Source organism: Hylobates moloch, unplaced genomic scaffold, assembly GCF_009828535.3.
Source record: "Hylobates moloch isolate HMO894 unplaced genomic scaffold, HMol_V3 SCAFFOLD_10, whole genome shotgun sequence".
Lineage (NCBI taxonomy): Eukaryota > Metazoa > Chordata > Mammalia > Primates > Hylobatidae > Hylobates > Hylobates moloch.
Window position 1 is genome coordinate 49,885,538 of NW_026652285.1, and position 27,433 is coordinate 49,912,970.

Consider the following 27,433-nt stretch of genomic DNA (forward strand, 5'->3'; position numbering starts at 1 on the left):
TTTCCCACAGTCCCCTCTGTAAGAAGAGCTGCCCCTCTGGCCATGCCTCTGATAAGGCCATTTCTACACACCGCCCCTCAAAATCTCATCCGTTCTGACTTCATGTACTGAGCAAAGCATTGAAACTCTATTATTGTAATTAATTGCTTTTTATGTATTTCATTCAGTAACTTATATAACAATGAACATTTGTGAGATAACTACAATAAAAATGAGAGACAAGGGGTTTAGAAGCTTTCTTCTTATCAGAGTGCCAGATAACCTATAACTATTGACGGCAGTGGTTTCTACCTCCCAAACTCAATGGTTCCCTCTGAAAAGCATGCTGTGTAAGTTACAGGGAGATAAATCTTTCTAATTTTCTGAATATTTCCACCCAAGAAAATTAACTGGGTCATCAGCCATATAAAGGCCATGACTTACACAATGGTAGAATTACAGCATTGGAAAGAAGCATTGAAAATGCAAGGAATCTTCATTCCCATATCCCTGACATGCTGCAGAACCTACAGTTGATTTCTGCCAGTGACAACAGCTAACTACTTTGTAAAGCCTCCCACTCCATTTTTGGAGAGGAGGATAAGCATACTTTCTATAAATATGTGGGCCATTTTTCATCTGTTTGATGTCATCCTTCAACCTTAGTTGTCTGGAAGAAACTGGTTGGGTGAGGAAAAAGTAGGCTGCCTTGGATGCCTAGCTAAGTGGCTTTGCTTTCCTAGCTGATTTATTTAAATCCAACAGGAAATAAAAATCAGATAGCAAAGGGACGAACTGCAAACACCCATAAGTATTAACTAAATATTTGCATTTACTAAGCATCTACTATGTGCCCATCACTGTTACAGAAAATTGAACAGAGAAGTCAAAGATACCATCAGTACCCTCAATTAATTTAAAATACTATCTGACCATGATTAAATATATTAAACAAATTCAAAAGCGATGGAAGATCTAATGTAAAGAGTGAAGTCCTAAGTTGGTCACCTAGACTACATTTAGCAAGAGCTCAGAGGGTGGTAATAAAAAATAGTGAATTTGTAAGAGTTATCATGATGCATCTTGGTTGACCATGCTTTGGAGGATGAGCAAGATTCGGAAAGTCATAGGAACTAAGAAGGTTTCTTTGAGAATATACCTAGATTCAAAGAGCAATTATACAACTGTTCCAAAACCCACAAAATAAGATTATGAGGATTCTGTCAATATTTTTTAAAGTGAGGTGAATGGGAATGAGAAAAGAATGCTGAAATATAATCAAATATGAGTAGGGAGTGGGAAAATACCACTGCATCACAGGACAATCTACAGAGAAAATTAAACTCTGACGTTAACTTGGGAATTTTTCCAGCAGACAGATTGGATAACTGATTTGCATTTTTTCTTTCAAGGAAGATACAGGATGTTACTAAGGAGGTTTTTTTTTTTCCACTTCTCAGTCATCTTTAATATCCCCATTATGCAAAAGTGAAAAGTTCTCATTCAGCCAATGAGAGTTTAAACTGTGTACCCTTCTTTATTATATACAAATATCCTTCTCCTTTCCTCCAGGATCATGTAATACTTCCAGAGATGTGCTTAAGCACCTGATTAATTACTGGACCTCTGTAAATTACTTTCAAGATTAAGATGATTATTTTATCACTTATTCTGCTTGATAGGCATTTACAGTTTAACACATCTGACAAAGCAATTTGCATACCCCTATAATATAAAGGGAGGTACATTAAAGCTACAGTAAGTCTGTAATATTAATAGTCTTAAAATAATTTGCTAATTACAGACAGTTCCCTAAGCAATTACAAGACATTCTATGTTAATTTAGGAAGGAATTCTAAACAAAGCATTTAAAACCTAATAAGATGCCATTAAATGAAGGAAGACAGAGGAGAGGGGAACAGAGAAAGAAAACCCTAAGGCTTGAACTAGTAGAAATGATTCTTAGAGCTACTGACCCTTGCAAGATCCCTGTTTTCCTTGGGTTCTTAGGCACAAAGCAGAGTTCTAATTGATGGTGATTATATAGTTACTATATCACAAACTGAATATATTTGTTGAATTGATTCACATCAATAACTAATCATATGGAGCATTTATCAATCTGAAAGTCCATAGAAACAGTTGATTCAGTTTATCAAGTGCATAAAATGAGAACATGCTCTGTAAACTGTGAGGTGCCACCAAACGTCACAGTCTGCCTCTTAGTTTTCATACGGATTTATAAGCTGAATTATAATGCTTATGAACTGGAAATAAATTTGACAAAAAGATCACAGAAAAGAAAGCACCTGGCTTGCTCTTGGGTTTTCTGAGGATGTAGACACCAATATGAGTGCCTGCTATTCCAGAGAAATATACACATTGATATAGTCAACATCTCCATGAGAAAAGAATAGGTTGGGTGTGGTGGCTCAACCAGTAATCCCAGCACTTTGGGAGGCCGAGGCAGGCAGATCATTTGAGGTCAGGAGTTCAAGACCAGCCTCACCAACAAGGTGAAACCCTGTCTCTACTAAAATACAAAAATTAGCCAGTAGTGGTGGCGGGCACCTTTAATCCCAGCTACTTCAGGAGGCTGAGGCAGGAGAATCACTTGAACCCAGGAGGTGGAGGCTGCAGTGAGCCGAGATGGTGCCACTGCACTCCAGCCTGGGTGACAGAGCAAGACTCCACCTCAAAAAAAAAAAAGAATAGCAACATACAATTCTAAAAACCAAAAGACAAATTCCTGTAGAGCATATTTTATCTCCATAAACTTGGCCTGTGAGCTAAGTGCCCAACCAAATGTAGATAACCTGATAAAGACAATACAACAGTAAAGAAATACACAGACTTCTACAAATACACAAATGTGCCTCTGTAGAATATAGTTCCCATTAGTTAGGTTAATTAAGATTAACATATAAGTCATTGAAAATTCCCAAAGTAGACAAAAGATAATTCACCAAGGAAACACGCAAAGACAAAAGTAGCATTCACTCTGAGCCATTCAGTTAACAGATTGGAAGGAGGTTCCTTGTTAATTAATACTTGAGTTGTCGCCATTGATTACCAAAATGGCATGCATTCAAATAGTTTTGAAGATCAAAAGACGACTTGTTTTTTTTTCTTTTCTTTTTTTTTTTTAAGAAAAGTTCTATGAACAATACAGGGTGGTACACAGAAAATATGGAAGTGAACCTAATCACACATACCATAATTGCTATTAAACAGGTTAAATATACACCCACATCTGAGTGTTTGTGTTTTAGGCTTTGTTTTACTGAGATGAATGAAAGAGCATTCATCTTGAGAATCCAGGTTTGGCATTTTTCATTGACTTAGCATAGTGTTTTCACCCAAATAATAACCTGCCACTATATTCCAAGTCAAATGTACCACAAAGAAGCAAAGGACTACCATGGACTTATCCGATGGAGAGAGTTACATTCCAGTTGCTCAGACTGCAATTGTGGGAAATTGATCATTGCTAAAAAAGCATTCCCACCCTTACCTCAAGGTTCACGCTCACAGTACTAATGGCCACTTTTATTTCTCCATCTGACAGTTCCTTTAGATCTTTCAACATTGTCTGTTCAATACTTAAACCTGTGGATGACAGGAAAAAAAAACACTATGTTATACTTGAGGGATTTTTTTTTTGTAATATCAAGGGATGTTTTTAAGAATTTATTCTGTAAATTTCATTCTTTTCCCCTCAAATGTCACTTTTGTCCACAATAAACACACACACACACACTAAGGCAATAATCACATCACGTCTGCATCAGTTAGGATCCCAACAGGAAAAATGCACCTCTTTTGCTGCAAAAGAAGATGTGTTAACGGCAGGACACTTACACAGATGTGGGCTGGATGAGAAAGTGAATAAAAGATAATGAGGCATCCAGAGACTAGCAAAGGGACCCAGAAAGAAAACAGAGATCTGTAACTGGAGAAGACTGGCTGCAGAAACTTCCACCTAAGCAGGAAGAAGGCAGGGAAGATCAACTACAGTCTCATTCTTCTCCTTGCTCCCATCCCTACCTGTTCCTAACTCTTCCCATTGGTCAAACCCAACCAGAAGCCAGTGTTGTGGGAGCCCATAAGATTAAATACTTAGGGGTCCACTTCTGGAGCCCCAGAGCAGACAAAGGCAGGGAATGAATTGGTGGAGGTGGAGAAATGAAGAAAAATTAGCATTACCATGAAAACTAGTTAAATAATACCAAACAAAGCCAAAACTGGCTTTCAGGCTGCATTTAGGTAAGCCCCCATGTTTTCTAGTATAATTTCATTCAAAATGCACTTTATAAATGTGACTTATAAGACTATCTTAATTAAGTTGCTCACCCTCGTAATAGCCTCTGACAATAGGAGTTATTAAATTCCCTAATTAATGGGAGTAATAATCCAGAATGGCTAAATTATCCAGAACTGCATAGTTGTAGTCAGTTGACCAATGGAACTCAATGAAATCTATCACAGTAAAGCAGCAAAGGATCTGGCTCGACGTTTAATTCTCACGCTACATTATTACGTCTGATTAGGCCTACTCTCTTGGGAGGAAGATCTGTAATAAAGCTTGGTAAAGCACTGCATCCTTCCCAGACGTATGTTAAGGCTTCAGATACCACTGCTTGCGCTACCCACTTAGAACACTCTGTCAATCACATGGGGAAACAGACAGGCACTAAATATTTTTCTTTGACTCGAAGATTGAAAAGCCACAATCTTTCACAATGCAGCGTAAAATGATTTATTGAAGACATTGTGACATTAGAAGTTTGGTGTCATTGTGAAATGAATGACAAAACGCATTCCCTTGTGCAGCATACACACACGGACACGCACATCTATGCATAGGTAACAGAAGATGCAATGGACACTGCAAAAGCCCCACCCCGTTTCCTCAAACTTTCCCATCCCAGTGCACCCAGCACGACGCTCCACCACCAGCACCTGCCTCTCTTTTCCTAAGGGCTTTCCTTGGCCACCAGAGCCTACGCTGGAGAAGTAGCCCACACTCTACCAGTGGACTGCTGGTAAATGTTTAATGGCCAGTAACAAATCCTGATTTGCAGTGTTTGTCAATTTCAGGGATCTAAATACTCCTATCATGGCTGATCTCAAGCTACCAATCCAACATCACCCAACTCACAAAATTCCTGAACATTTAACCATCAGCTCCTGGAGCCTAGATGAGCACACCACTGCATCCCTCAGGTGGGACAACCCTGAAGTACGAGTTTACACTCTTTCTCATGGTCTCTGGTGGGATTAAGCTCTGGTTTCCCATGGAGCCAACTTGCTTGCTGAAGCATTCCATTCCCCTATCAGTGTTGACTGGAACCACCTCCCACATAGACCACTTTGCCTCGGGCTCTGCCCCTCCTGCCCCTGGAGATGGGGTTACTGAACTAAGAAAGAAAGTTATGTAACTTAGTGTTTACATCTTAAAGACATATAGGCTGGGTTTAGGCCTTGCCTGGCCACCTGCCGGCTGTGTGTATTTGATGTTGGGAAAGCAATGAAGGCTTTCTGCACTTCAGTGTCCTCCCTCACCTGCAGACTGGGATGACAAAGCACTGACTCTTGGGGTTGTCATGAGGAGGATTCGGCAAGAACATCCTTGCCAAGCTATGCCATCAAAACCTGTATACAGTAGGTATCCAGTGAATTATAGCCTTTTGTTATTGTAAAACAGTTGATCCAGGAAATTCACTGTCCTGACAAAGCCTAGACTCTCACAACAGTTTCATCAACATAGCCATCTTCTCACTCATTTCCTTCTCAAACTAATTGAATTATGAAATCCCATTGTGCTTGATATTGCTCCTTCCATCTTCTCAAAATAGAATCCTATCAGCATAAGGATTGCATGTAATAATGCACCTGAGATGTGCACTAGACACATGAATTAACCACACATCCAGACACAAAGGCCTCAGAGGAGAGGCCACAGTACAAGCTGTCTATTTCCAGGGGAGCCAACATTATATGCCTGAAAACCTTCCACCAGCACAAGCAATAGGAAGAAGGTGAAACACGTTCAAATGTACCTTCTCAGCCAGGCGTGGTGGCTCACACCTGTAGTCCCAGCACTTTAGGAGGCCAATGCAGGTGGATGACTTGAGGCCAGGAGTTCAAGACCAGCCTGGCCAACATGGTCAAACCCTGCCTCTACTAAAAATGCCAAAAATTAGCTGACTGTGGTGGTGCATGCCTGTAATCCCAGCTACTTGCGAGACTGAGGCATGAGAATCGCTTGAACCCGGGAGGTGGAGGTTGCAGTGAGCCAAGATCATACTACTGCACTCTAGCCTGGGGGATAGAGCGAGACTGCATAAAAAACAAACAAAGAAACAAATATACCTTCTCAGGTCTGATGATACTCCATGCCACAAACCATCCCTACTCGGGAGGGACGAGAGGGCTGGGGACAGAGTCACTCACCCTGAGCACTGAACTGGGTCTCCTGTAGGACGTTGATGATGTCCTCTCTTGGAGGCAAGTTAGGAAATTTTTCTTCCAGGATAGAAAGAATTTCCTCCTGCTTCTCTGAGATCTTCTCTGATTCCATGGTCATCCACTTGAAAAGAATGCTACCTGAAAGGTATGAATAAAAATGCTCTTAAAGCTTTCCAGCCAAGCCAGAACAGGGGCCAGGAAAATCAGTGTTTCCTGGCCTCTCAATCTAAGCTTTGCATTTCTGTCTCTCACCTGGACCAGAGTCCTCCACATGTAACATTCAAGAGCCAATTTTTAGAAAACAATTGAACCATCATTATTCTCCAAGTACTGCTCTCTACAACTTAACTGACCCTAGCATACTCTATGGTACAGAATTTATAGAAAAAGGACAAAAATGTGTAGCTTCTCCCAACTCCACACAAACGCACAAAAAAATATGCATTGGTCTTAAGTGATTTCAAAAAGGAAGTTAGTGGTAAACTATTTAAAAGTCCAATCAGCCTTATTTCCTTTAAAGGACCACAGAGAATACTTTTTCCACTCATTATATTATTAATTTTACATACAAACTTCTTCCTTTTCACACTAAATGAATGTATAATCCCACTGTCAACAGCTGAGGAATCTGACAAGGTGGCTAACCTGACATCCATTTCTGATCTCCCAAGCATCATACACAGTTTTAAAGTCATTTACAATTATCTAATTATAAGGACTCACAAGCTGGGTCTAAATCACAGGTTTAAATTACCAAGTAATTTTCCAGTATGAAAGACCTTGCACAAACTCCTGTGACTTCTGTGGATAATTTCGTCTTGAAAGGGAGGAGTTAGCACCCCATACGTACTCTTACTCTTCCCTGCATTCCAAGCCCAGATTAACACAGGGTCACCATGGAGAGAGAAGTTTTGCTTAATGATGAATGATTAAGCTCTCTAAAAATCCCCAAATCTGTTGACTAATCAAAGTACTACCATCTCTGTTTCAGTGTAGCCTTAATGCCAGTCATGGGGGAGGGAAAATGGAAAATAAATAAAAGAGAAAAGAAGGTAAAAGGGGAAATAAAGTATCCAGTGAGGAAAAACTATGGTACCCAATCCAAACACATGGCCTGAGACCTACAGAACCTAGAGTTGAGGTCTATGTTTGCCATCAAACATGCTGGAAAGTCCCAAGCAAGTCATCTGGCCTCTGTTTCCAGTTTCCCATTTTTAAAACAGGAATAATACTGCTTTCCCAGCTCACAGTGTTATACTAAGCATCAAATGAATGTAAACATCATAAAGAAAAGTAAATATTGCTAAATATATTTAAAGCATTTCATCCATTCATTCCCTCACAAACAATTACTGAGTGCCTTTTATGCGCCAGGCACTGTGCTCGATGCTAACAATTCAAGATTAGGCTGGAGACAACCTTGCCTCTTGAAGCTCACGGGAGATTAGAGGTTACAAATAAGTAAGCACAGACATTTTCAATAGCAGAGAATAAGAAATATTATGGGTGAAATACATAGTACTCTGAATCTAGGCCAATATCTAGGGTTCAGAGGAGTCTTCCTAGAGACAGTTAACCTAAGCTGAGCTTGAAGGATAACTAGGGACTTAAGGCAAAGGCAAGAGGGAGGTCACAACCCAGAAAGAGCCTGTGCAAAGGCACTGAGGTAGGAGGAATTGGGCCAGTTCAAGGAATAGAAAGCAATTAATTACAGGTAGATGGTATGATTTTAGCAAGGGAAATGATGAAAAAGTAGGTTGCAGAGATAGAAGAGGCAAGACCATGAAGGGCCTTACAAGCCACCTTAAAGTTTGTCTTTTATATTTTAAGAGGGATGAGGAATCTTTCAAGAGTTTTAAGTAGGGAAAGTAACATGCTCACATTTATGTTTTATAAGAATCACTCTGGCTGTCATGTAGAGAAAAATTTAGATAAGGAATACGGGGAGAATCAGTAAGGAGGCTGTTTTGGATAAGAACGAAGGAAAGAACAGTCAGCACACAGAACTAAACAGATTCCATTTCAACAGTCATTTGAAGATGGAGGGCAGCCAGCTAGATTTTGTGTATACACTGTGGTCTGTCAATCTCTGACATAAAACTCACACTATAAAGATTATTTTTTCCGGCCGGGCGCAGTGGCTTATGCCTGTAATCCCAGCACTTTGGGAGGCCGAGGCTGGTGGATCACCTGAGGTCAGGAGTTTAAGACCAGTCTGCCCAACATGGCAAAACCCCATCTCTACTAAAAATACTAAAAATTATCTGGATGTGGTGGCAGGCGCCTGTAATCCCAGCTACTCGGGAGGCTGAGGCAGGAGAATTGCTTGAATTCGGGAGGCGGAGGTTGCAGTGAGCTGAGATCACGCCACTTCACTCCAGCCTAGGAGACAGAGTGAGACGCTGTCTCAAAACAAAAACAAAAACAAAAACAAAACAAAACAAACAAACAAAAAATTCCCCTCTTTATTAAGGCAATGGTAAATATGAATTTCAGAAAAGATCTTCATCTGCCTCTCGCTCTGATAGACTGCTTGTACTAAGAACAAGGATAAAAGCTAGATCAAGTTTTTAAAAATCTGTGAAAGTATCACAGAGTTACCCAAGTAACTGTCTTGGAAGCTAAGGTCCTGGAGAGAGGGTAAGTGCAGAGAAGTGAGCCCAACATTTGGTGTTGCTTTTCCTCATAGGATATTTGCTAATTCATAAGTGATAAAATAAGCCAATAGACTGAAAAAGTCAGCAAATCTAACAGAAGTTTAACAGCCTATGGAGACAAAAACCAAAGTTTAGGGCCCTCTACAGAAAAGGAGTCTTAGCTAAGTAACCCGGTTTTGAGACAGGACCCCTAAAGAGTTATATCCTAGGACAAGGGTTGGAAAACTACAGTCTGGAGATAAAATCTGGCTAATTGCCTGTTTCTATAAATGAAGTTTTATTGGAACACAGCCACGTTCATTAATTCGCATATTGTTTATAGATGCTTTTGTACTATATTGACAGAGTTGAGTAGTTTCAGCAGAGACTGTAGGCCCATAAAGCCTAAAATATTTACTGTCTGGACCTATACCAATCCCTGCCCAGGGAGAAGGGTGAAGCAAAAATTGATCAGTCTTCCTGAGGACCGAAATCCTGATTTGAATTGGCTTAAGCAGAGAATAGTTTTTTTATCTGCCACTTTTCTGTCTTTGGGGTTCAAAAGTAAATCCTCTTGAGAGCAAAAGAATTTTGTCATCTCTAGTCTCATCATCTCTACATTTTTCATATACACTATTCAGCCATCCATAACAAATTACCAATCATGAAGGAAATAGAAGAAATGACTGGAAACTCTAGAAGAATAAACTCATGAGGAAAAGAATAGAAACAGAATCAGAGGGGATTTTAAAAATAGCTGAAGAATTACAATAGAGAATTAGAATCTGTGAGTAAAATAATCAAATGAAATTTTAAAACTGTCAATTTAATAACTTAATTTAGAACTCAAATGTTTTTATAGCAGATTAGATGCATGGGGGAAAAGATTAGTGAATTAGAAAATAGGTCAGAAGAAAATAACCATACTGAAGCATGGAGAGAAAAAGTGATGAAAAATATAGAGATGAGCTTAAGAAAGATGGAGAAATGGAGCAAAGTCTAACAGATAGGCAGTAGTTCCCCCTGGAGAGGAGAGAATGAAGCTGAAGCAATATTTGAAAAGGCAATTGGTATACTAATTTTTCAAAATTAATGAAAGACATTGCTCAAACATCAAAGAAAAACTATGGGTTGGGCACGGTGGCTCACATCTGTAATCCTAGCACTTTAGAGGTAGAGGTGGGTGGATCATTTGACGTCAGGAGTTTGAGACCAGCCTGACTAACATGGTGAAACTCCATCTCTACTAAAAATACAAAAACTAGCCGGGCATGACAGTGGGTGCCTGCAATCCCAGCTACTCTGGAGGCAGACACACAAGAATCACTTGAACCCGGGAGATAGAAGTTTCAATGAGCTGAGATCGTGCCACTGCACTCAAGCCTGAGCGATACAGTGAGACTCAGTCTCAAAAAAAAAAAAAAAAAAAAAAGAAAAAGAAAAACTATGAGCCGAAATCAGGATAAAGATGAAGACAAACACCTCTAGGTGCCTGATAGTAAAACTGCTAAAAAAAATTATAGAGAGGAAAAAAAAAATTAAACCAATCAGAGTAAAAAGGGCATTAAAAGTATGACTGACTTCTCAACTAAAATGATGAAAGTCTAAAGACAGTGGAATTATATCTTCAAAGGGCTAATATAAAATAATTGCCCATCTAGAATTCCATACTGAGTGAAAACAAATTTTTTTTTGTTTTTTTTTTTTGAGATGGAGTCTCGCTCTGTTGCCCAGGCTGGAGTGCAGTTGTGTGATCTCGGCTCACTGCAAGCTCTGCCTCCCGGGTTCATGCCATTCTCCTGCCTCAGCCTCCCGAGTAGCTGGGACTACAGGTGCCCGCCACCACACCCAGCTGATTTTTTGCATTTTTAGTAGAGATGGGGTTTCACCATGTTAGCCAGGATGGTCTCGATCTCCTGACCTCGTGATCTGCCTGCCTCGACCTCCCAAAGTGCTGGGATTACAGGTGTGAGCCAACATGCCCAGCCAACAAATTCTAAAAGAAGGCAAAATAAAGGCATTTCAGAAAAAAATGAAAAAAAGCTGAAAGTATGTGTCACAAGATCTACACCAAAAGAAACAGTGAAGGCAGAAAAAATTATCCCATAAGGAAACAAAGAAATGCAGGAAGAAAAGAAAAACATTGGACAATGTAAATATGTGGGTAAGAATAAATTCAACATTCACTGTATAAAATAATTATAGTAATATTTTAAAGAGCTTAAAATTATAGTAATATTTTAAACAGTTTAAAATATTATATATGGATAATTAAAATACATTTTAATAGTAACAAACTGAGGAGAGGCTAAGTAGAGAGAAGGTGTTTTAGGTTCTTAGATTGTCAGGGAAATGATAAATTGATATCTTATAAATTGATATTTTAACGGTATGTTGTCATTGCTATTGTAACCACTAAAAGAATATCAGAAACACTTATTTAGTATACAGCAGTAAAGAAATGAGAGGAAAAGAAGAAAATGTGTGACAAGTAGGAAACAAACAGCAAAATAATAAATTTAAACCCAGATGTAACAGCAATTACATTAAACACAGAGACAAAGCACTTTGATTAAAAGATAAATATTATCAAACTGAATTTTAGAAACCAAAATGACAATATACTGTTTACCAGAGCACACCTTAAATATAATCATTGGAATGTTGAAAGTAAAAGGATAGAAAAATATAAACATGCTAACACCAATCACAAGAAAGTTGGTGTAATATGCTAATATCAAACAAAACGGACTACAAAACAAGAAGAATTATATGAGATTAAGACAAATATTTCTATATTAATAAGGGGGGTCAATCCTCCAGAAGATACATCAATTCTAAATTTGTATGCACTAATAGCATAGCTTCTAAATATATAAAGCAAAAACTGAAAAAACTAGATGAAAAATGAGATAAATACACAGTCACAGTGGGAAATTTTAACACATCTCTCGCAGCAACTCAAAGAACCAGCAGGAAAAGGTATGCAAAAATATAGAACATTTGACCACCAGGAGTAACAAACTTGACCTAATTAACATATATTAAATTGTTATCAACAGTGGTGGACTATACTTTCTTTTCTAGTGCAAATGAAACATTTACCAAAATTGACCATCTGTTGAAGCAGAGTTCAAGTTCTAATAAATTTCAAAAGGTGGCCACTATAGAGTTATAGTCTGTGGCTACTTGAAAAATAGTCTAAAAACAGTAACAAAGTAAAAACAATGCACTTCTAAATAACTCATGGTAAAAGAAGAAATCACAATGTAAATCAGAATCTATAATACTTTTAACTAAATGAGAATGAAAATATGACATTTTAAAGTGTGAGATTCAACTCAAGTTGTGCTCTAAGGAAATTTTACACCCTTAAAAGCGTAAGTGTTAAAAAAACACACACACATTAAATTCACCCAAGAAAAAAGGTAGAAGGACAAATATAATAAACACAAGACCAAAACTTAAAGATGAAGGAAACAAACACATACGGAAGAAATCAATAAAACAAAACTTTGATTTCTGGAAAAAACTAATATAAGTAGTTTTGAAAACAACTCAAGAAAAAAAGAGACAGGAGAGAAAGAAGACATAGTTTACCAATATTAATAATGAAATTGTGACATAACTGTAGATTCTACTGACATTAAAAGATACTAACAACTTGGTTTTAATAAGTTTTAAATTTTAGAAGACATGGACACCACTAGAAAAATTCAACTTGTCAAAACTGGCCGAAAAAGAAATAAAAAACTGGAATAGTTTTGCATCTATTTAAAAATGAATCCATAGTTAAGTCCATAATTCCAAATATTTAAGAAATTTTAATTTTACACAAATTACTCCAAAGAACAGAAAATGAGAGATTTCCCAAAAGTCTAAAGACAATGGAATTATATCTTCATTTTATGAATTTTATGAATCTAGCAAAACCTTAATACCAATACCTGATAAGGCATTACAAGAAAGAACAAAGGCAAGTCTCTGACATAAACATAGATGCAAAAAACTTTTCTTAAAACTAGTCCCAAGTCAAATTCAACAATTTATAATAGGATATTTGCATAGCCACCAAGTAGGGCTCCCCCAAGAATCAAAGTACAAATTAACATTCAAACAGCAATCAGTTAGAATTGATCATATTAATAAAGAGGAAAAATCCTATGATCACCTAGATAGATAGATATCAAGTAGTAAAACTACTTCAGAAAATCCCAAAGTTAATCATTATGTGAAATCTTAGTCAAGTAGAAATAGAAGACAACTTCCTTATTTGATGAATGGCATTTATAAAAACCAAATACAGGCCAGGCACAGTGGCTCATGCCTGTAATCCCAGCACTTTGGGAGGCCGAGGTGGACAGATCACGAGGTCTGGGCGACAGAGAGAGATTCCATAAAAAAGAAAAAACAACAACAACAACAACAACAAAACAAATACAGAAAGCAGACATCATAGTTAATTGTGGAATACTGAAAGGCTTCCACTTCAAATCAGGAATGAGACCAAGATGCCAGGTTTTTGTTGTTGTTGTTGTTGTTGTTGTTGTTGTTGTTGCTGTTTTTAGGATGGAGTCTTGCTTGGTCGCCCAGGCCAGAGTGCAGTGGCTGCAATCTTGGCTCACTGCAACTTCCACCTCCCAAGTTCAAGCGATTCTCCTGCCTCAGTCTCCCGAGTAGCTAGGATTACAGGCATGCGCCACCACACCTGGCTAATTTTTGTATTTTTAGGAGAGATGGGGTTTCACCATGTTGGCCAGTCTGGTCTCAAACCCCTGACCTCAGGTGATCCGCCCACCTCAGCCTCCCAAAGTGCTGGGATTACAGGTGTGAGCCACCGCTCCCGGCCCCAAGATGCCTATTATTGTTATTCTTACTCAACACCACACTGTGAATCCTAACCAGAGTACAATAAGGCAAGCAAAAGAAGTAGAAAGTATAAATAAAGGAAAATAAAGAATAAACACTGTCTTTCCTCATAGATGACACAATTATGTGTGCAAGAAAAGCTCAGAGAATCTACAAATGAGCTCAGGATAGTCAGTAAATTTAGCAAGTTTGCTGCATTAAGGTCAATAATACAAAATTACCTGTATTTCCATAAATAATCACAAATAATTAAAAATCAAAAATATAGAAATGCAATAGAATCAAAATATTAAATACTTCATGTGCCCTGGCTTACAGTCAAACCAAGAATCCAATTTCTTTGATTTGGGGATCTTATTTTTTAAAGACATAAAATGGAAAGGCAGTATTAAGAAATTGACCTAACAGATAACTACATTAAACAGAGACCTATGGAATAATTTAGTGAAAACAGGCATCTGATATTGGCTTATAGTTAAGTTTGATATAACTATTACAAAGGAGATGATATACTGATAAAAGTATGAAAACTAACTCAGAAAAATGCTCATGATACTCTGAGCGATTTTTACTGCACAAGAACAGCTGCAGCCCAACTTTATCCCAGGAACTCATCTGTGGCAAATTTTTCTACCTTACATTAGAAACCCATTTAATTACAAACTTATTTTTCTGTATCATGACTTACAGTAGCCAGAGACACCTCTCAGCAAATTCAAACCTATTTTTGTAGCAAGCACTGACCTAACTTACAGCAAATTTTGCAGAATGAAAGAAATACTGAAATCCATAAGGACGTACCCCAAAGTATCTTAGCTATTTATAGGCAGGGTAGAGGGAAGGAGCGATTAACAGCAAGCAACAAAGAAAGCAATTATGAGGAAATAGTAACAAACACTTCATTCCATTAGAAAAGAAAGCAAACACAATATTCTTTGCTGAAAAGAATGGAGAAGTGAAGGACCTCTTGCCAAAAGCAATTGCAGTGCATTAATATTAAACATGATCTAATGAAGTCAGAAATTGTTGGGGGAAAACATTCAACACAATAAAGGCATATTCTGCATGACAAATTCTTAATAGAAAAGAAGGGTCTTAAATCTTTTTTTTTTTTTACATAGGATTGATTTTTTTTCATATTGAAAAAAATTAAGGAATGAATAACAGAGAGAAAGAAGGAAGGGGAAAATGGAAGGAGGAAAAAGAAATACAACTTAGTTTACATTTTTGTCTGAAGAGGTATAAAAAGAAGCCGATTAACTGCCTACTATTTTCATAACTTTAAAATGTCTAAATTTAAGAATAAAGATTATCTTTGTGTGACAGAAGAAATAGTGAACACTCTGAAGTTGAGGAATCATTTTGGTTTTATAACTAGCAGAAACAATCACTTCTTTCCCCTACCCCCAGTATCTTCTTCCTAAATGAAACAGCCCTTCGTCTTCCTAAGCAAAACAGGCAATGTAATTCCCTCTGGATTTTGTAACCATTTCAGGAGAGAGATGATTCACTCTTTGGGCAAGAGAGAGAGAAGAAAAAAATATCTGGCTCTGTTCCTTTCCTATTTGACCTCCTTAAAAGGATCTTTTTGAAGCTGTTAATCCAGGCTACTAAAATAGCAAGCAACTATTCTTTATTAAAGGTCAAATGAAACTACCAATAGGAAGGAGAGAGTTTGTTTAAATTTTAAAAACCTGGGATATTAGTTTTTCACTTAGTCCTAGGCTAAGAACAATTGCTCTTCTTTCTCTCTTTGTCTTGTGGCTCCTGTCAAGGCCTTGCACAAATAAAAGTGAAAGGCCATTTGGGTAAAGTGTGGTCTTGATCGAAGCATGCCTGGTAATCAGTGGCTGAAACCTCATTGCCAGCTGGTTCCCAGAAACACACACGCACACAAATACAAATGTGCACGCACACAATCCCCAATGTGATGATTCAGCAATTTAATGGATCTTAAATTTGGCAGTAGTCCTCTAGCACACATCTCTGGAGAAATAAAAGAATACAGGTGGAGGAGTCTGGCGGGTCTGTAACTGTTCACTTTTGGCACAAACCCAGGGCATAACTAAGCACCAACTTTAGCCACCATGACTGTATGATGTGACCTTATGGAAAGTTCATGCCTTGGAAAATGAACACAAAAAAATCTTAGAATCAGATAGCGGGAGGGAGAGAAGCCCAAGAACAGGAGAAGGAGAAAAGGGAGAAGAGAAAAAAAGCAAAGAAACAAAGAAGAACCCCAGCAAAAACAGGTGGGCAAGGAAAGGGAGAAGCTAAAAGATTTTGTTTCCAAAACCCAGGGCCATTTATGATCTCATCTTTATGAGCACGTTCCCTTCTTACACAAATAATTAGAAAGTAATGCTACATAAGTAAGTGCCTTTCCAAATGAAAGTGGCTACTAATGATTTGTTTCCTGAAATTTCTAAGTTTGTGGGTATATCCTACTAAAAGGCAACAGCAAGACCTAGCTATCGTAAGAAGTATTAATTGTGAAAAGAGCAAATTATTTCTATTTTGTTAAATCCCCCACAAAGCCTGAACACATTTTGGTCATAGATGAGTCACCTGTTGACATTTATCCATGACTGTCCTGCTAGGGCCCAAAGCAGAGTGACGGGGAACGTTATTAGAAAAACACAAGCACGTTATTTCTATGCTGGCAACATGACACATACCTCTAACTAGTATACAAATGATCTTTTTAACAACATTCGTAATAATCAAGTTCTACCTCAATGTTTGAATAAAATAATATACCATAATGCAAACATTGATATGTAGCTACAGCTGTGTATAAGACTAAAAAGATTCAAATATGATTGAATTTAAATATGTATTTTTTAGATTTAGAGAAAAACATCAGCATGTATAGAAAAGAAATTTGGAGCAGAAAATGAGGTTGCTAGACTAAAGGTAAAGCTGATTAAAAAATAAAGTTATTGGCCAGGCACGGTGGCTCACGGCTGTAATCCCAGAACTTTGGGAGGCCAAGGCGGGTGGATCACAAGGTCAAGAGATTGAGACCATCCTGGCCAACATGGTGAAACCCCGTCTCTACTAAAAATACAAAAATTAGCCGGGCGTGGTGGCGGGCGCCTGCAGTCCCAACTACTCGGGAGGCTGAGGCAGGAGAATCACTTGAACCCAGGAGGCGGAGGTTGCAGTGAGCCAAGATTGTGCCATTGCACTCCGGACTGGCGACACAGTGAGACTCCGTCTCAAATAATAATAATAATAATAATAATAATAACAATAATAAGGTTATTAAAGCAATCTCCATACACTGATTGAGGAGCAGGAAGTATCTGACATGCTGCAAACAATTCCTGTATATGCCCCCATTGCATGTGGAAAAGGATAGAGCAGGGGTATATCTATGGCATTATCAGGTGTCTTTTCAAGACTGATACAAAAAAAAATTTAGACTTAGTTGTATCTTTTTAAAATGAGAAACTAGTATATGTGTTTATTTCAGTAAAAATATGATTATAATTAATCATATTTTAATTTTTTCATTGGCTCCAGGAAGCTCATATCCAAAGTTTCAAACCAAATACTATTTTTTTTTTTTTGAGATGAGAGTCTCCCTCTGTTGCCCAGGCTGGAGTGCAGTGGCGCAATCTCGGCTCACTGCAAGCTCCGCCTCCCGGGTTAAGGCCATTCTCCTGCCTCAACCTCCCAAACAGCTGGGACTACAGGCACCCGCCACCACGCCAGGCTAATTTTTTGTATTTTTAATAGAGACGGAGTTTCACTGTGTTAGCCAGGATGGTCTGGATCTCCTGACCTCGTGATCCGCCCGCCTCGGCCTCCCAGAGTGCCGGAATTACAGGCATGAGCCACCGTGCCCGGCCACCAAATACTATTTTTATTCCTCCAAATTTATAATTGTATCTGATCCTATTCCTTTCTGTACTAGTTTTTATTTTTCCTGAACTCGACCTTTTTTTTCTCTTTTATTATACTGCATGCATTTTTGTAAGCCTCCTCAGATATTTTATGGAAGAAGGAAGGGCAAAGATAATAAAATAGATAAACCTAGACAAGTAGATACTCCATTTAATACAAAGGTAGAGATCTAAAAACGATGAGTAATATATACTGTATGACGCCATTTGTATATCATACAAATACAGGCAGAGGCTGGGCACGGTGGCTCATGCCTGTAATCCCACTTTGGGGGGCCGAGGCAGGTGGATCACTTGAGGCCAAGAGTTCAAGACCAGCCTGAACAATATGGTGAAACCCCATCTCTACTAAAGACACAAAAATTAGTGGGGCATGGTGGCAGATGCCTGTAATCCCAGTTAGTTGGGAGGCTGGGAGGCTGAGGCAGGAGAATTGCTTGAACCTGGAAGGCAGGGGTTGCAGTGAGCTGAGATTGCGTCATTGCACTCCAGCCTGGGCAACAAGAGCGAAACTCTGTCTCAAAAAAAAAAAAAAAAAAAAAAATACAGCCAGAACCCATCTGTACTGCTATGGGGTACACACAGGGATGTTAAAACTATAAAGAAAAGCAAAGAAGAGTGTATCACAAAAATGAGAATACTGGTTAACGCTAGTTAGGAAGGGAGTGAGCAGTGGTGGGAAGGAGCACCAAAAGGTCTTTTTCTTTACCAGGATAATTGTTAAAAGGGTGCTCACTTTGTGATAATTCCTTGAACTGTTTACATGTCCTTTTACATACATGTTTTGCATTCTTTTTGGTACAAAGTATTATACTGCACAAAAGGGCTGAAATACATTTATTTATTTATTTACTTATTTATATAACCAAATAGTGAAAATAAAAATAAATACTCATAAAACACTAGGATTTCTTAAAGCTAAAAATAGGAGTTTGTTTTTTTTTAAACTAGAAGGAATAATGTCCAAATTCTACACATTAAGAATGTCAGAAGGATGGACTGAAGGGGATGGAAATTAAAGTATCATAGCATTAACTAAATCAATACAGTCATAAAAATAGCACATAAACAATGTTGCAAAATTCCTTTTATGACAGTGTTTATTGAAGGCCTACTCTGTGCCAGGTACTGTTCTAGGTACCAGAGACACAACAGTGAAGCAGTGCACACAACACAGAAAGTTTCTTTTCTCACGAAGTTACATCCTGGAGTGAGGAAGCAAGAGGGAAGAGGAGGCTCCTGATAGGTAGAAAGAGAGATGATGAGATACTATAGATGAAACAAACATTCCAGAAGGAGGGAACGGCTTATGTAAATCCTCAAGAGTGGAAAGAGTTTGGCACATTTGAAAAGCTGAAAGGCTCTTGTGCCTGGAACACAGTGGGAAAAGGGGGAAATCTTATCAAGGGATGTGAGAATAGGCAGAGGAGAGATGATGTGGTGGTCTCTAGGGGTAGAGGTAGGATGCTTGGATTTTGAGTGAGACAGGTTTGAAGCCGGAGGTTGAAATGACCTGACTTACAATTTACAAGGTCATTCTGAAGACTTCATGGCAATAGGTTTTATGGAGGAGATAGGGCAACAGTCAGGCAGCTAAGACAGTAGTCAAAGAGAGGCAGAATGGAGGCTTGAACTGAGTCACTAGCAGTGATCATGGAAAATGTAGAGGGAGTCATGTTATGTTCTAGATGGAGGGTCAGCAGGACTGCTGATGGATTAATGTGGAGCAGAAGGCAAAGGAAAGAATCATGTATAACTACTAGATGATGGCTTAAGCAATTGGGTGGTTTACTGAAATGAAGAAATTGGAATAAAAGCAGGTTTGGAGGTACAAGAAACTAAAAGGTTCTACTGCAGCCGTGTTAAGGATGTGGTGCTAATTAGACAAGCATGTGAAGATGTAACGTGGGCATTGGATATAAATCTGGAATTCTAAAAAGAGGTCACAGTTGGAGATACAGGCAGTCATCAGCCTGTGTATAATATTTAAAGTCTTGGAACTAAACAAAGTCACTTAAAGATAGCAAAAAAGAGAAAAAGGACAAGTTTTAGGCACCCAACACTTAGCAACTGAGCAGAGGAAAAGAAGCTAACAAGCAAGACGAAGGAAGAGTTGGCCCAACCTTTTGCACATCAAGGAACACATTGAAAGTGACCTTTTTTTACTTTTGAGCACAATGGGCTCAGAGCCATACATAGGACCTTCTCCAAGAACCAAAGGAATCAATATCTTGGCCCACCTGAAATCCCTTTACAGCACACCAGCATGCCCAAGCATGATGCATTCTAGGATACGGCCATGGGAATGAAAAGCAAAGCACAATCAAATTGATGAAGTACTTAGCTCATAGTAAATTTAGAGTTTTTTGGTACAATGTTTATAATAATATATTGTCCATTGAGGTCTAATTATGATGCTTTTAAAGACTCTTTCAAGCCTCAGCCACAAATATCTAGTCTCATGACATCTGGAAACAGACATTTTCTAACATTTCTTATGGCAAAGATGTGCATAAAATATCAGCATTCTTTCAAGACCTAGAAGAATACATAAAAATTTGTTCTAGGCCGGGAGTGGTGGCTCAGGCCTGTAATCCCAGCACTTTGGGAGGCTGAGGTGGGCAGATCACCTGAGGTCAGGAGTTCAAGACCAGCCTGGCCAACATGGCGAAACCCAGTCTCTGCTAAAAATACAAAAATTAGCCGGGCTTTGTGGCAGGCACCTGTAATCCCAGCTACTCGAGAGGCTGACGCAGGAGAATCGCTTGAAGCCGAGAGGCGGAGTTTGCAGTGAGACAAGATTGCACCATTGCACTCCAGCCTGGGCAACAAGTGCAAGACTTCCTCTCAAAAAAAAAAAAAGATTGTCCCTAGGTGGCTGGCAAGATGATTGAATAGGAACAGCTCCGGTCTGCAGCTCCCAACGAGATCAATGCAGAAGGGGGGTGACGTCTGCATTTCCAACTGAGGTACCTGGCTCATCTCATTGGGACTGGTTAGACATTGGGACTGGTTAGACATTGGGACTGGTCAGCCCAGCCATGGAGGGTGAGCCAAAGCAGGGTGGGGTGTCGCCTCACCCAAGAAGCACAAGGGGTCGGGGAACTCCCTCCCCTAGCCAAGGAATGCCGTGAGGGACCTTGCCATGAGGAACGGGGCATTCCAGCCCAAATACTACGCTTTTGCCATGTTCTTCGCAACTCACAGACCAGGAGATTCCCTTGGATGCCTACACCACCAAGGCCCTGGGTTTCAAGTGCAAAACTGGGTGGCCATTTGGGCAGACACTGAGCTAGCTGAAGGAGTTTTTTTTCATACCCCAGTGGCACCTGGAACGCCAGCGAGACAGAACTGTTCACTCCCCTAGAAAGGGGGCTGAAGCCAGGGAGCCAAGTGGTCTAGCTCAGTGGATCCCACCCTATGGAGCCCAGCAAGCTAAGATCCACTGGCTTGAAATTCTCGCTGCCAGCACAGCAGTCTGAAGTCAAAATGGGATGCTTGAGTCCGCCATTACTGAGGCTTGAGTAGGTGGTTTTCCCCTCACAGTGTAAACAAAGCAGCAGGGAAGTTCAGACTGGGCAGAGCCCACCACAGCACTGCAAAGCCGCTGTAGCCAGAATGCCTCTCTAGATTCCTCCTCTCTGCACAAGGCATCTCTCAAAGAAAAGCAGCAGCCCCAGTCAGGGGCTTATAGATAAAATTCCCATCTCCCTGGGACAGAGCACTTGGGGGAAGGGGCGGCTGTGGGCGCAGCTTCAGCAGACTTAAACGTTCCTGCCTGCTGGCTCCATCCCCACTGAATCTGCTATCCCTATTGAATCGCCATCTGAGAAGAAAGTTACCACTGACTTTCTTCACAGAATTCAAAAAAACTACTTTAAATTTCATATGGAACCAAAAAGGAACCCATATAGCCAAGACAATCCTAAGCAAAAAGAACAAAATGGAGATATCACGCTATCTGACTTCGAACTATGGTACAAGGCTACAGTAACCAAACAGCCTGGTACTGGTACCAAAACAGATATAGACCAATGGAACAGAACAGAGGCCTCAGAAATAATGCCACACATCTACAATCATCTGATTTTTTACAAACCTGACAAAAACAAGCAATGGGGAAAGGATTGCCTATTTAATAAATGGCGTTGGGAAAACTGGCTAGCCATACGCAGAAAACTGAAACTGGACCCCTTCCTTACACCTTACAAAAATTAACTCAAGATAGATTAAAGACTTAAACATAAGATCTAAAACCATAACTCTAGAAGAAAACCTAGGCAATATCATTCAGGACATAGGCATGGGCAAAGACTTTATGACTAAAAAATCAAAAGCAATGGCAACAAAAGCCAAAATTGACAAATGGGATCTAATTAAACTAAAGAGCTTCTGCACAGCAAAAGAAACTATCATCAGAATGAACAGGCAACCTACAGAATGGGAGAAAAATTTTGCAATCTATCCACCTGACAAAGGGCTAATGTCCAGAATCTACAAGGAATTTAACATATTTACAAGAATAAAACAAACAACCCCAACAAAAACTAGGCAAAGGATATGAACAGACACTTCTCAAAAGAAGACATTTATGTGGCCAACAAACACATGGAAAAAGAGCTCATCATCACTCGTCATTAGAGAAATGCAAATCAAAACCACAATGAGATACCATCTCATGCCAGTTAGAATGGCAATCATTAAAAAGCCAGGGAACAACAGATGCTGGAGGGGATGTGGAGAAATAGGAACACTTTTACACTTTTGGTGGGAGTGTAAATTAGTTCCAGCATTGTGGAAGACAGTGTGGCGATTCCTCAAGGATCTAGAACAAAAAATACCATTTGATCTAGCAATCCCATTACTGGATATATACCCAAAGGATTATAAATCATTCTACTATAAAGACACATGCACACATATGCTTATTGCCACACTATTCACAAAGACTTGGAACCAACCCAAATGGCCATCAATGATAGGCTGGATAAAGAAAATGTGGCACATATACACCATGAAATACTATGCAGCCAAAAAAAAAAGGATGAGCTCATGTCCTTTACAGGGACACTGATGAAGCTGGAAACCATCATTCTCAACAAACTAACACGGAAACAGAAGACCAAACACCACATGTTCTCACTCATAAGTGGGAGCTGAACAATGAGAACACATGGACACAGGGTGGGAATATCACACACCGGGGCCTGTTGGGGGTGGGGGCTAGGGGAGGGAGAGCATTAGGAGAAATACCTAATGTAGGTGATGGATTGATGGGTGCAGCAAACTACCATGGCACATGTATACCTATGTAACAAACCTGCATGTTCTGCACATGTATCCCAGAACTTAAAGTATAATTTTTAAAAAGTTCTAAAAATGTGCATCAAAGTAATGATTACTTACAGCACCCAAAAATCCAAAGTAACATGGTAGCTGCTTATAAAGAGAACCCTTTCGAAAGAGAACTGCTCATATTATGAAAATAAAGAACGCTAAAGTTATTTATAGGAACAGAGAAAACAAGTCCTTTTAGGTTTGATGTTACCACATAACTGGAAAACTATAAATTATAAGTTTGAATTCAGTGACGACAGCAAAATTTGACTTGATTCCTTGTTTTTTTGTGTGTGTTTTTTTGTTTTGTTTTTTGTTTTGAGATGGAGTTTCACCCTTGTGCCCCAGGCTGGAGTGCAATGGCGTGATCTCGGCTCACTGCGACCTTCGCCTCCTGGGTTCAAGCGATTCTCCTGCCTCAGCCTCCCAAGTAGCTGGGATTACAGGCGTCTGCCACCACACCGGCTAATTTTTGTATTTCTAGTAGACACAAGGTTTCACCATGTTGGCCAGGCTGGTCTCAAACTCCTGACCTTAAGTGATCTGCCTTCCTCGGCCTCCCAAAGTGCTAGGATTACAGGCGTGAGCCACCACGCCCAGCCTACTTGATTCCTTTTTTGTATTTACTAACAATTCAGGAGCTTTTAAAAATTGACCTATTACCCCAACATACTTTTTACCTCTGAACATTTGAGTTAACCTCTTTAAAAGGCAGATTCCCTATATAACCATCCTTTAGTTCCGTGATATGGTTTGGATGTGTGTCCCCTCCAAATCTCATGTTGAAATGTGATCTCCAATGTTGGAGGTGGGGCCTGGTGAGAGGTGTTTGAGTCAGAGGAGCCAATCCCTCATGAATGGCTTGGTGCCCTCCCTGCAGTAATGAGTTCACCTGAGATCTGGTTGTTAAAAAAGGTCTGGGACCTCCCCAGTCTCTTGCTCCCTCCCTTCCCATGTCATATGCCAGCTCCTCCTTTGCTTCCTGCCATGTATGGAAGTTTCCTGAGGTCCTCACTAGAAGCAGATGCCAGCACTATGCTTTTCCTACAGCCTACAGAAGCATGAGTGAAATAAACCTCTTTCTAAATTACCCCATCTCAGATATTCCTTTACAGCAATGCAAAACAGACTAATACATTCCCTCTCGCCAAAACTATTTAGTAGTGTTCCATCTCCCCTCCACATACGTACACACACATGCACACACATACACACACATATGCATTGGCAAAAGGTCTCCAGAGCCCTCTTTCCACCATCAGAAGCCCCCTATGTCTTCTGCCTCCCAGGGTTTAATGACTCTGGCTCTTTTATGACAGTAACAGTATTGGCAGGCTTCACAGGTAGAAGCTCTTCATCCTCTCACATTCCAATTTCCAAGAGATAAGGAAGTGATGTCCACATTCTGCCAGCTTCCCAATGCCACTTCGAGCCTAACCTCAAGAAAAACATCTGATATTAAGAAAAGCAAAATCCAGCTAGGTGTGGTAGCTCGCACCTTTAATTATAGCACTTTGGGAGACTGAAGCCGGTGGATGGCTTGAGCCCAGGAGTTCAAGACTAGCCTGGGCAATATGGTGAGACCCCCCGCTCTAAAAAAAAAAAAAAATTAAAAAAATTAAAAAAATTTAAAGAGAAAGAAGCAAAATCTTTTACCATTGTTCTATTTTTTTGGTAGCTCTGCAAACTAAAACCAAGATAATTAACAAAAGGGTCTGAATTCCCTAAATCTGAATATCATTGTTATCACTACCAACAACAGTCATATCTTTGTGCCAATGTATTTGTTTCATATTATTTTACTATTTGTAGAAAATTATGATAATGAGCTGCTTATTGACTACATTTATTTTCTACTACATAACGCATGTATTTTCACAAGAATTAACCAAACTTCTTAGTTTACAAGATATTTAAACAAAATATTCTCTAGTGCTTGGCTGCACCACACATTTGTGCTGTTGAACAACTTTCCTCTTGGCTGAGATCCCCAATTACCTTCGTTTTCCTTCTGCTGTCTCACAAAGATAAATGATTGTGCTTACTTAGTTTAGTTGAGGGCACAGTTTCCCATAGAGCATTTTTACAGACATTCATTGCCAGGAAAATATTTAAAGCAGATTTACAAAGGCCATCAGTTCTAAACCTTTACAAGAATTATACACCTCTTGGACCTTTTCCCCTCCAAACTGTGGAAGAGACAGAGGAATTGAAAGACAGAGTCCTTAAAAGAGTTGAGTCAACATACTTTTGGTCTTCTTTTAGAATTATTTCAATCTGTTCATCACTGTTTTTCACTTTCCTGTGTTAAATACTTTTGAGAAAAATCTCTGTCTACCATGTTCAAAATGGATTGGTGGTGCGGGGAGGGAAATCCTTTATACAAAAACCAGAACAGTGTCCTCTGTAAGTAAATAATGGAATTTCTGTGGTAATTTTGTGGTTCTAAAGTCGACTGACAATTTCTAGCTTGAAAACCACTCTTTGGAAGCAGGTGGCTCCACTAATTGAGATGAAAGAGAGATTACTAGAGTAACTGATGATGGTGTGTTCAGGACCCCAGGGCTTAAAACAGTTTGAGTGAAGACAGAATATGTTACAAGACAGGGGAGCAAAGGAGATGACATCTGACTATAAAAGCCCTGACACAGCATCACCAAAATGAAGGGTACGTATTTTGCCATCCAAACAGTATGCTATAAACCAAGCATGAAAGAGTATCAGCAGATATTTCAACCTGGGAACTTGGCATTCTGGTCCCTATCATGCTGTCTTGGGGCAAGAATCACCTCTGGCAGTGATTAAAATGGCCAGAGGTGCTATTCCAGCTCCCTAACAGAGGTGCAGCAGTTCCATTTAATATTCTTGTCTAGTGAAACAGCAAAGGCCCCTCATGCCTATTTTTAAATGTACATTTTTAATATTCAATATAATGCTACTCTTTAACAAACTCTTTACTCCCTGCCTCTCTGATGAAGCTTCCTGTGGTCTTTAAAGAGATTGTTAACCCAAGAATGGATCGCATTCTTTCTACATGAGCAGGCTGGGAGACACTCCATTAAGCCTTCCAGTATTTAATAGGAAGAGCCATCTCTCACCTCTGAGGCGATGAGCCAGTTGCTCGGTGATGAGCTCAGGAGCCTCCTGGAGAATCTCCTTTAGCACGAGAGAAGAGGAAGACTCTCGGAACTCAACGTTGGCATCGCTCTGCTCAACCGGATTAATGACTTTGACAACTGCTGATTCTAAAGTTTTGTCTTCACTGTAAAGCAAATGGAGGGGAGGAAGAGAAAGGGATATGGCATGTCTTATTACTTTTTGGAATGTTTAAATCTCTGCTGTCACACAAATGGCTTCCTCTCAATGACCAAAAATAGGAGGGAACTCACACGACTCAGAAGACAGGAGCCTTATTCTACATATTTTCACATTTCATTTAAACTATTTACTTTCCCCAAATTCTTAAAATACCTTCATACCTTACCAGCTTTATCCTGTGCTGCGCTCTTGGAAAATAATAGTAGCTAACACTATTGGGCTTCCACCACAGGCCGGATACTATTATAAATACTTTAGGTGTATTATCATATTTTATACTAGAAAATAACACTATAAAATGAATTCTACAGGCTGGGCACGGTGGCTCACGACTGTAATCCCAGCACTTTGGGAGGCCGAAGCGGGCAAATCATGAGGTCAGGAGTTTAAGACCAGCCTGGCCAACATGGTGAAACCTCGTCTCTACTAAAAATACAAAAAATTAGCCGGGCATGGTGGCAGCTGCCTGTAATCCCAGCTACCTGGGAGGCTGAGGCAGGAGAATCACTTGAACCATGGAGGCTGAGGTTGCAGTGAGCCAAGACCGTACCACTGCACTCCAGCCTGGGCAATAGAGCGAGACTCTGTCTCAGAAAAAAAAAAAAAAAAAAGAGTTCTATAAAATGTATAAAATGCACTAAAAACGACACTAGAAAATGACACTAGAAAAATCCCCATTGTATATGTTAAAAAAAAAACTGAGGCACAAAGACGTTAAGAAATTTGTGCAGCCGGGCGCGGTGGCTCACGCTTGTAATCCCAGCACTTTGGGAGGCCGAGGCGGGCGGATCACGAGGTCAGGAGATCAAGACCACGGTGAAACCCCGTCTCTACTAAAAATACAAAAAATTAGCCGGGCGTGGTGGCGGGCGCCTGTAGTCCCAGCTACTCGGAGAGGCTGAGGCAGGAGAA

The 27,433-nt window shown here is 39.6% G+C and overlaps 1 protein-coding gene across 7 annotated transcripts in view; it reads right to left on the minus strand.

Moving 5' to 3' along the window:
* The window catches only part of PRUNE2 (prune homolog 2 with BCH domain), a 257,800-nt gene that overhangs the window by 223,564 nt on the left and 6,803 nt on the right, over positions 1-27,433 (minus strand). For 4 of the 7 annotated variants that reach the window (XM_058445172.1, XM_058445173.1, XM_058445171.1 and 1 more), the window contains exons 1-3: positions 26,302-26,376; positions 6,436-6,588; positions 3,494-3,588 (exon numbers count right to left, since the gene is read on the minus strand). In XM_058445172.1, the coding sequence (XP_058301155.1) occupies positions 3,494-3,588; positions 6,436-6,568 (228 nt within the window). In that variant the 5' untranslated portion in view covers positions 6,569-6,588; positions 26,302-26,376. Of the gene's footprint in view, positions 1-3,493; positions 3,589-6,435; positions 6,589-26,301; positions 26,466-27,433 lie in introns of those variants that run through there. The other 3 variants (XM_032164331.2, XM_058445174.1, XM_058445176.1) reach the window with 1 other exon arrangement.